Source organism: Miscanthus floridulus, chromosome 1 (genome assembly GCF_019320115.1).
Source record: "Miscanthus floridulus cultivar M001 chromosome 1, ASM1932011v1, whole genome shotgun sequence".
Lineage (NCBI taxonomy): Eukaryota > Viridiplantae > Streptophyta > Magnoliopsida > Poales > Poaceae > Miscanthus > Miscanthus floridulus.
In genome coordinates, this window is record NC_089580.1 from 140470556 (window position 1) to 140484346 (window position 13791).

General features: G+C 44.1%; 1 protein-coding gene across 19 annotated transcripts; it reads right to left on the reverse strand.

Moving 5' to 3' along the window:
• Window positions 1-2642: 2642 nt before the first annotated feature.
• On the reverse strand, window positions 2643-7529 carry LOC136542451 (uncharacterized). 19 transcript variants are annotated; one of them, XR_010780697.1, is made up of 7 exons: window positions 7400-7529; window positions 7115-7331; window positions 6528-6637; window positions 5817-5881; window positions 3922-4597; window positions 3291-3364; window positions 2666-3221 (listed from the first exon to the last, which is right to left on the reverse strand). XR_010780697.1 is itself a non-coding variant. In XM_066534931.1 (6 exons), exons 2-6 carry the CDS (start codon window positions 7300-7302, stop codon window positions 3156-3158), a joined length of 474 nt encoding a protein of 157 aa, XP_066391028.1. In that variant the 5' UTR covers window positions 7303-7331; window positions 7400-7529; the 3' UTR covers window positions 2643-3155. The 19 variants fall into 19 exon arrangements, 6 of the variants coding, with proteins under 6 accessions (XP_066391028.1, XP_066391044.1, XP_066391020.1 ...); XR_010780696.1 differs by having other exon boundaries at window positions 2667-3221; window positions 3931-4597; XR_010780695.1 differs by having other exon boundaries at window positions 2668-3221; window positions 3291-3368; window positions 3931-4597.
• Between the last annotated feature and the right edge of the window lie 6262 nt (window positions 7530-13791).

Here is a 13791-nt window from a genome sequence, read left to right on the forward strand (position 1 = left end):
GATCATGAAAAAGTAGCTTAATGATACAACATACTTGTAACACCCAAAATTTCAGCCTTTTTGAAATAAGAAAACTCGATTTAATTATGTTATTATGTGAACATTGAAATATAGGAAAGAAATATTTTTTGTGAAAATAAAATCAAATATAAGGTTAGAAACATGTTGATGCACTCATGTTGTAGCATTGTATTTAATATGTTGAGTGGTTTTTTATTTAAACTCAAAAGGATTCAAAACTTATTTGAAAATACATTTGGAAATTTGGTTTGGAAAAAGAAAAAGGAAATTACCTTTCCTTTCCCTCCCTTCCTCAGTTTCGGCCCGCAGGCCATTTCTCCCTCCTGCTGGCCCATTTCCTCCCCGCGGCCCAGCTCGCGCGAAGCACCGCACCGGCCCAGCTCGCGCCACAACTGCCTGCGCCGCAGCCGCTACCATCCTGGCCCCGCTTGTCAGCTCCTCCCCCCACCTCCTTCCGCGCATCCCACAACCGCCCGTGCGCACGCCTGGAGCAACCGCCACCCCGCGCCCGCTCTTCTCGCGTCGTGGGCGCGTCGCCCGCTCCCCGGCCTCTTTAAAACGAAGCCGAACCCCTCCGCACGCACTCCCTGTTGCCTTCCCCGCCTCTTCTTCTCATTCACCGAGCGCAGCAGAGGCTACAACCGCCGCTCCGAAGACGCAGTGGTCCGCCGTCCGCCATCCGCGTCGTCCGTCGTCCCCGAGCCGTCTCCGACCCCGTTCTTCCCCGCTGTGAGCTTTGCCTTGTTCCCCTCTCTCTCTCGGCGCTTTCAATTTGACGAACCGCGGCCTCTAGGGATCTAACCGCGTACGCCAGTGAGCTCTTGCTCACCGGCCATGGCGACCGCCGCCTCGGCCCTCTTCTCCGGCCGCCATGTCGGCCTTAGCGAGTTCCCCTTCACCCTCTCGTTCTCCCGGTGCTCTTGGATTCGCAAACCGAGGCCCATAGGCCAAATTACCCGCTCGTCGACGAGGTCCTTGCCGCCGTCCATGGCTCGGCCGCACCGGAGCTACTGTGCCGGCCGCCGGCACCCCTTTCTCTCTCCCTCCCATCTGTTCCGAGCCATCCGTTCTTGATCCAACGGCCACCGTTGGCCGATACCCCTTCGTGGGTGGATTTGCTAAAGAGCCCCCCTGTTTTCGCTTAATTGTACCCGCAGTCCATAGCGCAAATTCCCGAGTACGCTTTCTTCTTTTGAAAACGTAAACTAAACTGTTTTAGTCCAAAGTACGTTTTCAGTATTTATAGAAATGCCATTTATACTGTTTTGCTTATAAAATCGTCGTTTTAGCTCCGAATTGATCCGTTCAAATTGCGTTAGCTTCGTAATTTCATAATCTATGTGTTAGCACCACTGTTAATCAAGTTTGCAACTTTTAAATTTCATGATTAGTTTTAATTGCATAAAGTGCTATAGAAAACACCGTTTAATTCATAACTTTCGTGTTTTAGCTCTGATTTTCGTGAACTTCGCGTTGACGTGATCGTAGCGAGACGTAGATTATTTTCATAAACATTTTATCTTGTTTTCTATACTATTGGTGTATTGTTCTAACTGTAGGATTGTTTGCTTTGCATGAATGCCTGTGGAATGTTGTATGTTGCCATGTTTGTCGTGTTCAGACGGTGAGGAGAACGTTAGAGATCAAGAGTTCTTCGACGACCTACAGGACCAGCAAGAGTTTGTGAACCAAGGCAAGTATAGCATGGGCCTACCTTGATGTCCTATTCACTTTAATCATTTACTCATGTGCATGTGTCTAATTTTGATAACCATAAGGACATTCTAGTCGTTTGATGACTTGTTCCCTTAACTCCTATGGGTTAATTGCATATGGGTAGATTGCTAGTGCTCTAACTGAACATGATCTACATGATGGTGAATGGTTCTATGGAACTAAAAGTATAACATGATTTATAACAACTAATCCATAGGGCGAAGGTGCAAATGACTTTTGATCATGTTGCTCCCGGCCCTCCATAAGGACTTATCTGTCGGCAAAAGCTAAGACTGACAGTACAACCGGGAGAGTCATATGGCTCTGACTTTAGCTCAGTAATAGGACCTTTTCTAGCTTGTTAGAGGTTACCTTTATGGCGAAAAAAGGGCTTGCCACGTTGGGTATATGGCTGCCTCTATTCCTATGTGTATAGCCGCGATGGATATGTGCCATAGGAAAGGGGGTTCCTACATCTGCCTGCCAAGGAAACCTAGCGGCCCTAACTTGTTAGAGAAACCTATAAAATGGCTTCATAGTGTACCCTTACCGCTCACCTTGACAGTAACATAGGAGTAATTAACCCGGGCATATGGGAATCACGACTCGCGGTGAATGTGCACCACCTCTACAGAGGGTTACAAACTATTATAACAGCCGTGCTCACGGTCACGAGTGGCCCAGAAAACTCACATAATAATTGGATACTCATTGTTGTTCAGTTATGATGGTTTATGATGATATGATCCAAATGATACTGATATCTGATTAAGTGGGTTTAAAAGGGAGCTTAAGCATAACTTGATAATAATTGGTAATAAAATCCTGACTTACTAAAAGTGCTAACTGCAGTAAACCAGTGTCGTCTTTTTTGAGCTACATAACCCCATGTTATCTTGTTAAGTACGGGAAGTACTTACACTTGTTTATTTCTATATTTGGATAAAAATCCCAGATGGGTAACAGATGACAATGGGTATGAGAAATTTTCTGAGGATTATTAGGCTTGTGGTCAACCAGTTGACCTTCCCTGTGATGAAGTCCCACGAGAGAGTTATCTTTCTATATTCCGCTCTGTGATGTAAGACTAAGTTATATTATGGATCTTGATGTAAAAGACACCGTGATGATACTTTATGTAATTTGTCAGCTTGTGTGTGTGATTGATCCCTGGACACACATGAGTTAGTGCATTCAATTTTATCCTTAAAATTGGGTGCGACAATACTCCTATAGTATAATGACGACCACAATACATGGCAATCTCGCAGGACAATTCTTGTTCTAAGTGTGATAACACAAGATGGTCAGCATTTGTTTGCTAAATATATCAAGATTGCTGAACGAATTTCATTTTTTAAAAAGATGAGAACTTTATCTAGTCCCCACTAAACCAATCTAATCACATATGTACATTCTCATAAAACTGAACTGCTTATTGTGCTCAATGCCATCAGTGTATTAATGCCAACCATTGACTCATCCTGTAGAGTTTACAAATGTAAGCCATGGCAATAAAATTGCAACAATTCAGGGCAAGTTTAGTTCATTACCTGCAGAAAAGTTCTTGCATTCCCTGTTTTTTCAAGGTTTAACTTCAGTGAAAAATCATCATTCTTTTCCTTGCCTGCCTATACCAGATTGTTCAAAAATAAACAAAGATCAATCCACAAACATTTTGCAGTGCAGAGATAAAAAAATACACCTTTTATGTCATGCTAAAGAAATATAGTAAACAGATTGCATCTATAAATCCAGGATACCAAATATACAAGCTAAAAAAAGGCTAACCCTCGGAAATCAGCATACGCCAAAATATCAATACAGGTTTTCTACAGGAAAATCTACCTGGCAATGCACAAGGAAAATAAAATAATAATTGGACCAATGCCCAGAATCCAACAATTCAGGTGTACATATAAGAACAAAAGATATGCCTATAAAATGTTCTGAATTTACGCTATCTAAAAAATCCTTTCTTTGTAGCTTTATCATTTGTTCGCAATCCAATTAATAAAACAACAAAGTCTTATTCCTTGTGTGTAAACTCTAGCTTTGTAGATTAAGAACACACAGTGATGGGCCTATCTACTGGTAGAGGCTATTCAATCAAACCAAAATACATTATCCAGATAGAGGATGTAGCCAAGGCCTACAGATTTGAGAGGGGAGGGAGAGGAAGACGTGCATCACCGTCACTGCCCGGAGATGGAGGAGTCAGCGTGGAACTCTTGCGGACGGCGGTAGCTTGGAGGGGACCGGGCGCCAGCGGCTTGCACGGAGCAGTCGACGGCAGCCTTCCCGGCGGCGACCGTAGTCACCGACAAGTCCATGGACTCCTATGCGCTCTCTTGGTGGGCGGCCGGGTCAAGGCGGTGCCCCAAGATCCATAGAGTGGAGGGCGGGCGACCGTGACAGCTGGTTGCGACGAGTGCTGTGGGGCGAGCATGTCAAGGCTGGCGGAGCAGGAGGAAGATGATATGGAAGGGGAGAGGAGCGAGATGCACAACTTACTAGTGGTGGTGGTGACGGCTGGCAACGGGCGCTGCAAATGCGCGGCGTACAGGAGGCTGTGATGAGAGCTAGCGGCTTCTGGCGGTGGGGATGAGGCCGTCGCGAAGCGTGCCGCCTGGCGTCGATGGTGGTGTTGACGATGGAGGCGGCCTCGCCGGTGGCGTCCAGTGACGACATCGTGTCCGAGCCTGAGAAGAAGCAGGTGAACCGAGGGTGGGGAGAGGACGACGTGGTGGCGGCGGCGCAGGCGCAGGGTCCGGCGGGCAGCAGTGTGGCGTCCAGAAATCTCTCTTCCCTTCCCTCCCCTGACGCGCGATCGCAGGCTTGGGCGGACCCACCTACGTCGCTGGATCACAGATTCACAGGCTTGGGGGTGAAGAGGCAGACCAAAACAAATGTCACAGAAAAAAGTGTCCATGCTTTGTTCTTTTTTGTTGTAGGAGGATTTAAGTAAAATAAGGAATAAGGGATGGCAATTTTAATGGCTATTGGAATATCTGAGAAGTTCATAAAGTACTACAAGTAAAAAAATGCACTAAGAATTAAGGGACAAAATAGCATCTTGACATAGAGTGCAATCAACATGGCACTGGGCCAAAGAGATCATACCAGAGGTCTGAAACTATCGCATTGCATGTGCATGTGCAAAGCAAGTAGCCTGCAAAAACTGACAGAAACTTGGCAACAATTTAGGAACTAAGCTAATATATTATGAACTACGCTAATAAAAATGGAACCACACAGATCCCTAGTTGCTAAGTAGGGTACAATATGTAGTACACAATAAGCAGTCCAATATCTGCATGCCATGGAGACTTCCATCTGTGCTCGCGGGATCGCAAGGGGGAGGGGCGGACCGACGGAGCGACTATTGTTGCACGAAACGGTGGTCTTACTTTCTTTCTTTTTAGTTGTAGGAGATGGATTAGAACTCACCACAAGCGCTCATCTTACTTGAGAGTTCTAATCTACAGCCTCTGTCCTAAAAAGAACATAATCTAGTTTGTCTTCAATCGACAATTTTCAGATTTAACCAATTTACCGGAAAAAGTGTCAACATTATTTATGATACTAAGTAGGTATATTATAAAAATATATTGTATCATGAATCTAAATAATATAAGGTTATCTTAGCTAGGTGGAGCAAAGCTGTAATATAATGTTGTACCATACTTATTACTACTTTATATTTCGTGATAGGTACCAAATGCTATATTAAGCTTGAAAAGATGTTCTCCAAAACAGTGAGGGTTGCAATAGTGACATAAATATTTTGAAGCATGCATGGCTTTATATGCTTTCATAGATGTATATATATATGCAATTTCTTCAGGAAACTTCATGGATTTGAAGTTTCAGACTTTCAGCTAGTTTTTGACGTTGCCATCATCATATAAGCACAGATAGCAGTGCATAACAGTTATTAAACAGCTATTTTTTCAAGAAAGTAAACAACTATTAAATAAACTTCACTTGGTAGTGCAAAAGTATTGCTACAGATACGGACATACTTGCAGCAACATGTACAGAACAAAAATCAAACAAATGCGTGGTTAAGTACTGACCTGCTCACTTGGTAGTGCAAAAGTATTGCTGCCTGCATATATTCCTTTGTCAAAAATAAGTGTGGCTGAAATGACAATATGAAATAAGTGTGACTGGTTTATTAATAGAGATATCTGGCAGTTGGCTGCAGCTAGAAATAATTAAGGATTGCAGTGTACAGATAATTCTCTGACTGGTTTTAATGTCTCTGTTCATTATGTGTAACATAAGCCATCTAATGACATAACTAAAGACTGCAGTAACACTTGTTGGTATACTAATAGGATAGTCATACCCTTCCAGTAGTAATCGTATAAAAAGTTCGACGCTACATGACTGGTTTTAATGGAATGCATTGAACATATATTTAGGCATCAGATTGAATTATAAAATAGAGAGTAATCACATTGCAACTATGATGCTAAAATTGGTGCAGTTCGTTTGCATGACTCGGTACCTATCTATATCAATTATATATTATACTGGAACGCAGGCTATATTGTCTTTGTTTGGTTATCATAATATGACTAAAATAGAAAAGGAATGTATTCACTTACTAAAGAATGCATACAGCCCTGTAAGGTCAATTATTTATCACAAGAAGCAAAACCTAAAATCCAATATGCATGTATAGCTTATTTTGCCTTGATTAACAAAAAAATTTGTATATGAAATCCAAATTAGAACTCATATCCAAGATAGGAAGGAAAAGGGAGAGAAATGAAACAAACCTGTGGCTGCAGGGTTGCCGTAAACTTGCTGCTGATTTGTGGACTTCGCCACCCCAAGATTAAGCAAGTTACAGAAGGGGCGAAGGAGTATCAAATTTCTTTGTTCTGGCCTGTCAAATAGTCATGCAAGATTGTGTAATGGAAAAAAAATTAGAACATGCTTTTTAGGTTTGTATCCCTATATTGTGGCGATTATGAGCAGTGAGCATTGTTCTTTAGTTTTACTCATTATGAATTCAATCTAATTTACACAAGAACATAGTACTTTTTTCCTGAAAAAAACAGAGTATTTTTTTTGAAACTTCAAGAACATAATACTGTAACACCAGAATCATATTAACTTGCAAGTCATGCAGGCTAAACACTATCAGTAATTTCTGTATAAATATTTAGGTGATGCAGCACCTATTCAACTTTTTTTACAAGTATAGTACTTCAGATTGAGAACAGATGAACTCAACCTAATTTGCATACAAGAACAGAGACCTGTGATTCCTTGTTTTCAAGATCTATCTAATCTTCTATGCTGTTAAAGGCATGAAAATACCACACAAGAACAGAGCCTAAATTTGCACAAGGAAACTTGCATGTTGCTTCGTCTGGAACATGGTGTCGTAGGCTCGTAGCTGGAGAGGAAGCGCTCAAGCAGCTGCCATCGCCGGCCAGATTCGTGCTTTGGTCCTCTGCCTCTGCCCTCATCCTCCTCAGAACCTGAAGCTAAGTCGCCATCAGTAGCAGACATCGGCCCCGGCCAAGTTGCAGCAACAGCAGCCATGGTCGTCGTGCCGTCGTGGACGCTCAGATCTAGAGATGTCGGGCTCAAGTAATAAGATAAGGGAGGAATCAATCACCTGAGATGCAGATGGCGGTACCTCGAGGAAGAAGATGGCATCAGGGCCGCAGATCTTCATGCCCTCGTCTACCATGAGGAAGACGGCGGGTACGGCAACCCCGACGAGCGCGTAGCGGAGACAACCTCCACGTATTGCTGCGTCTCGCTGTCCTAGAAGATGAGCAGAAGGCGGCGCGGTGCATGAGGGCCGAGGGCAGGGAGGGAGAGGCGGCGTCGGCGAGTTGCTCCCTGCCCACGGCGATGAGCCTGGTGATGTCCTTGCCCTCCATGAGGGCGAAGAGTAGGTCGGGGTGGTCCTCCACCACGGCACCGACGGGGCCCAGGATGCGGCGCACGTCCTCCTCGGTCGGGAGCACCCCGTCGTGGCCTCACGTCACCCGGCGGTGCCCCGTCCGCCGTGGCCTCCCGACGCCTGGAGGCGGCGCGCCTGCAGTGGCCTCGCATCAACCGGCAGCGGCTAGGGTTACACAAAGGCCGAGGAGTCACATGGGGGGCGATTGCGGGCGAGGGCACCAGGAGGGGGGCGCGCGCTGGAGAGGCGTTGGGGCGAGGGTTGGGGGACTCGTGGGATCGCAAGCTTGGAGGAGGTCCCATTTGTCGGCACCGCGGGATCGCAGGTGTGGGTAGATGGACGAACCAAAATAAATATCGCATCAAAAAATGTTCACACTTTGTTCTTTTTAGTTGTAGGAGATATCATTCAATTTTGAGCTTCAAAATAGGAATGGCAGATATAGATTGTTCCGATTGTTTCCTAAACCTCTTGGTCATGGTGCACTCAAATTTTTGGTATTCAAAATCCATTGTTCCGCAAGTATCTCGTTTGAAATTTATTTCATGTCTCGTTTGCGCTTAGTAACTACAATACACCCCTGCCGTCTACACAGGCAGCCTAACTTGAACCACTTGAAGGAGTGTTGTCCTATAAAATTATTTTCTATAGTAAAATCAGATATACTTCTTTCATTTTAAATCGTAAGTTGTTCTGGCTTATCTAGATACACATATTTTTGCTTTGCACCTAGAAATCCATTATATCTAGATGCATAGTAAAAACTATAGGGGCTTAAGCGTTTATGCCCCAGTTTCGAAGCGAAATGGTGGTTTTGCTCTCATAACTTAGTGATTTTACCCCCTATGATTTCAAAACGATGGGAGACTTTACCCCTATACTGTGAAGTCCACCTAACGGTGTTAATTTTTGGACAAAATAACTAGTTTGTCCATGTGATTTTACCCCCTATTTTATTTTGCTATTTGTGTTTTACCCCTATTTTTATATCAATAGTTTGGCAATTTTGATATAGATTAGACAATTCAATTAGTGTAAAATTCAACAATATTTAGAAAAAAATCAACAACAGTTTAGCTAACAATCCATATAAACACAAAATAATATCACACATATCACATTAATGACAAATTGACAATACACCGGGTCAATTTAGTATGTCTAGATGGCATACCAACATATCAGTGTAAAATGCCATCATATGGTACTATATTACATGCAAACATATAGGTCTAAGTGATATATCAAACAAAAGTAGGAACACGCCAACATATAGGTCCAAGTCACATTAACTAGTAGAAGCTACCTAGCAAGCCTAAGAAACTAGTGTTGAGTTCACTAGGCAACTAGTAGTGAGCTACATATCAAGCATTGAAACCTAACACAATAGCAAGCCTCCCATAAGTTCCTCCTCCTCCTCTCCTTCCTGTTCCCCTACCTGAAGCACTTGCACTTACAATTTATATGAAAAGGCAGAATTATGTTAATAAAGTTAGAATTTGTGAAAGGGGATTACCAAAATATGTAGCAACACTAATATTTGCAGAAAAAATAGTAATGGACAGAATGCATGGATCACATACATTGGCTCATTGTTGTCCTCTCCTGAACCCCTTCCCCTTCCCTTTCCTCTTCCCCTTCTCCTTCCAGTTGCAGTACTACTTGTACTAGCGCTTTCACTTAATGTTTGTTGAAAAAAGTGTTAGTACAAGTATATATTAGTAATTGGGCTAAATAAATGGAATTGGGCAGCAATGCATGTATGACTCAGATTGGATCATTGATTCCTTGTCCTGATCCATCCTGTCGTGTTGACTGCCTCCTCTTTTGACTAGCTGTAGGACCTCCTTGGCAAGTCTTGGTTGTATGGCCTAGTTCACTTCATTCAGAACACACCTTTCTTTTCTTACTAGTGCCAACTTCGTCATATGGCTTGATCCTAGATTTTCTTGGCCTCCCAAGTTTCCTTCTCAATTTGGGTTTCTTGATTTTGCAGCCTAAATCAACATGAGAACATTGATTTTTGGATGCCTAGACTAAGTTTACTTGCATATGCCTTTATGAACCTATTAACAGAGAAGTATCCATCTGTACCTCACTAGTGATCTTTGCAATGAAAGCTAAAGCATGGCTACAAGGTTTTCTAGTCACTTGCCAAGCCAGACAGCTACAAGTCTTTTCCTCCAAGTTGACTGACCCACGTATTAAAACCCCCATGGTCTTTGATACTCTTTGTTTTAGCATGCAAATCATTGGTAATAGCTAGGATTATAATGCCTGGCATATTACTACTAATCTTGGACCTTGAAACAAACTTCAAATAATCATTTGTCCAATATGGTCATGCATTTCAACAATATGAAAAGTCCTTTGTTTTTTACATCCAACTATTAAAACATTCAGAGAGGTTTTATTGATATAATCTAACTTGCAGTCTTCATTGAATTTGCTTCTACTCCACACATATGGATGGTTTTCATCCAACCATTTAATGGTTTTAGGATCCTTCTCCTCTATTTTCCCCATGAAGTAGTTAAATTTTGAAATTATGAAGCTTTTGGTAGCACAACACATATTATTGCCATAAAGAGTACAATTGTAACTTTTCTTCATGTTCTTCCACAAGTGCCTCATACATTCTCTATGTCCTACTATAGGATACACATCTTCAACTGCCAATCCTATTCCCTTTCCTGCATCTGTGCTAATGACCAAGCTTGTATGAACATTTTGCTCTATGTCAGAATATTAGAAACTTGAAACTTAGAAAATAGAGTTTAAAATAGGGAATGTATATACATGGAGGTGTACTAGTAGCCTTCTTTACATTATTGACAAACTAAGTCCACTTTCCTTAGACTCGGTCTCAATCACTCCATATGCCACTAGGAACAACCAAATATGACCATCCACTGCAACAGCTGATGACCTCTCGACCTCTTTGTCAAGTGTGTTGCATCCATGGCAATGTATGGTCTACACCCTTGCAAGAAGCCATCTAGAACTTCATAAAACACACATCACAATTGTGCTCTTCAGTCTCTAGCTCCACAACACTACCAGGTGCTGATCTCAGAAGCTCAATTTGATAAGTAGGCAACAAATCATAACTATCATCCCATTTCCCATATATCATGTGGTCGGTGCAGAAAGTGACCAACTAGTGAATATTTGTAGTTTTACTGTACGTTGTGATCGAAGGTGGCCTAGCACTCAATGACACAGGATTTATACTGGTTCGAGCAACGTGCCCTACGTCCAGTCGGGGTAGGTCGGTGACTTTATTCCTGAGCCTAGGTGCTCGAAGTTTGCAGTTGGGTTACAAACAAGAAGGAGAAAGATAGGGTGTGCAAGAGGTCCAGTCGGAAGGGCCAAGAGTGACAAGAACTTCGCTATGAGCTAAGTGTTCAAGAGGGTGCTTGAGGTCCGAACCTAGCGGTTCTGTGGTTGTGAGCTATCGATCTAAGGCACTCTGATCAACTGGGATTGGTCCCTCGTCTATTGGAGGAAGCGCACCCCCTTTTATAGAGGAAGGGGACGATTTACAAGTGAGAGGGAAAGGGTGTGTATGCTACCGAGCCTTGTTGTCCACGCCTACCGAGCCTTGTTGCCCACATCGGCGGGTACCAGATAATGGTAGGCGCCTACAACACTGTTGATGAATGTTAGATGCATACGGGAGGTCGTGCTGCCTTTTTCAGGGATGGTGGATGTCGGTACCTGCAAATACTGTTCGATGCCTACAGGCATGTGAGGAGTCTCGATATATTCACTCGGTACGGTAAATCCTGGCGCCCATACCTCTATTGATGCCCAGAGGCACGTGGAGGGACGCGGGGTCGGAGTCGGAAGTAGCACTTTGGGCCAGGCCTTCCAATTGGAGAGAGCGTTCGGAGGCACCTGGGGGACGAAGCGAGTGCTCCGATTGGAGTGGTGGGCCGAAGGGGTCGACGAGCGGGCGCCGCTCCTTTTGGTCCAGACCTTCTGGTCGATGACTAGGCCATCCTTCCGGCCTGTTGTATTTAGACTCTTGGGCCGAGCCCTGGCGCGGAAGCCGGTCCCCGAGGGACCCCGGGTTTATGAACCCGACACATGTCTAGTGCTCTCAACTTCCCTCTAGCAACTCTGTCATATAGAACATCCGTCGAGTATTTGTTCTTCAGCCTGTCCCTCAACTCAACCAATCCCACTTCAGAGTCATCCCTTAATAAGTCTTTCGCTCTGTTAGCCACCCATTTATTAGAGGTCGTTGTCTAACCACACTTATTGAATGAACCGCAAGTATGCTTTGGTCCATTTGTCTTAACCTACATCAAGAAAATGTACAAAAACAAACCATCAATGTTATGTGAATACAATAGGTCCACTTGCAAAAAGATGAACTCAATAGTCGTCATTTACCTTGCATCCAACCTATTTCTTGCTTGCAGATGCAAAAATGTCCAATTGCAACCTTGTTCAGCTCTCTTGCATATGGCCCTAAATCTTTTCTTGTCTTTTTCACAATATGAAAACCATGATCATGCAAGATAGGATGATGTGTGACTGTTGACTTGCACTGATCCACATCTGGGAACAACATATTTACATCAATACATGGATCATCAGCATCAAATAAAAACATGGGAAGATACTCATCTTCCTCATCAACATTTTCACCATCAGAATCAAAGTCAGGGTCAAAGCAATCATCATCAGAGTCAGATGATGCAGCCAAACCCGTGACATAGCTTCTATCACTTAGTGCTGCAAGTGAATCCGTATCAGAGTACGTCCCCTTCGCATTAGCCACAGTCTCATTCATAGAAGCACCTTTTTTTGTGGCAGCTCTTTTTTTAAGATGTGGCTATGGCTGTTTTCATTTGTGGTTCTCATTTGTGTCTCTCTTAGTGGTTGCTCTCTCATTTGTGGCACTCTCACTAGTGCCTTCCTCAATCATGAGCACACCGGTCCACACAGTAGGATGAAACCTTCGCTTTGTTGGAGAAAATTACAATTATTTATCTGAGTATTGATGCATACTAATCCTTTCTCTACATTGATTAGAAACCGCTCTAACAAATTTGCATCAAATTTATCTCCATAGAGTAATTCTCCAAATCACGCCACAAAGTTATGTATCGTTTAGAACCCCACAAGCAGTGCTCAGCAATGAAATCAAATAACTTCAACAACCCAAAGCTATGCGTGTCAACAACATTGGTTGGCAAAAGTTCTACCTTGCCACCATGACTTTGGACCACCATCTCGCAAGCTAAAAAACAACCGAACTCTAACAACAACAAGTTTTTAGTTCTATGTGATTTGGCCTAGCAGCGAACATGCATGTTAACAAATCTAGACATTGCTATTATTTCGAGCAAATTCCTTCATTGCCACTGAAACATATAACACTCCCTTCACTGCCATTGAAAATTATATGTTCCCTTCACTGCCATCCATTCTCAATTTCAAATCCCTTCACTGCCATTGCAGTCCAACACATAGACTTCGTTCCCTTGATTGCCATTCATACAGATATTTTTTCCCTCCATTGCCACTAAGATAACGAAACAGCGTTAAAAGACTATCCCTACGTAAGTGCTATACCAATTTTACCCTCTTCCTGAGGATGAAAACAGAAACCACGAGTGGTCTGCTCCCTCATCCCAAATCTTCTCAAGCTAGAACCCTAGATCCCCTCCGACCCTGCCCGATGCGATGCCCGCCTCTGACACTGCCCGACGCGGCGGCCCTGTCCGTGACGGGTGAGGCTCTGGGTGCCAGGCGGCGGCCGCTCTAGCTTCTAGGTCTGCCGTCCCCACCGTAGCGGGTGCCGACTTCCGGGTGGGCGCCCTGGGCGCGCCATTCATCGTGCAGCACGTAGGCGCTGGCCACCAGGCCGCCTGGGGCGCGGCGCTCCTGCCTCCACGGGCCACGCGTCCACCTCCATGGACCTCGTTTCCCTCCGCTAGCAGGCGGTGCGCCAGTGCTACATCACCACCTACTTCCTCGGGCTCAGGCGCACCTACCGCCTCATCCCGCCCAACCACCCCAGGATCCGGGACTTCATTTACAGGTATCGCCTTCCCTTTCCCCCATTCGCCTCACCGAGCTGCCCTGCTGCCGTGCGCTTGCAG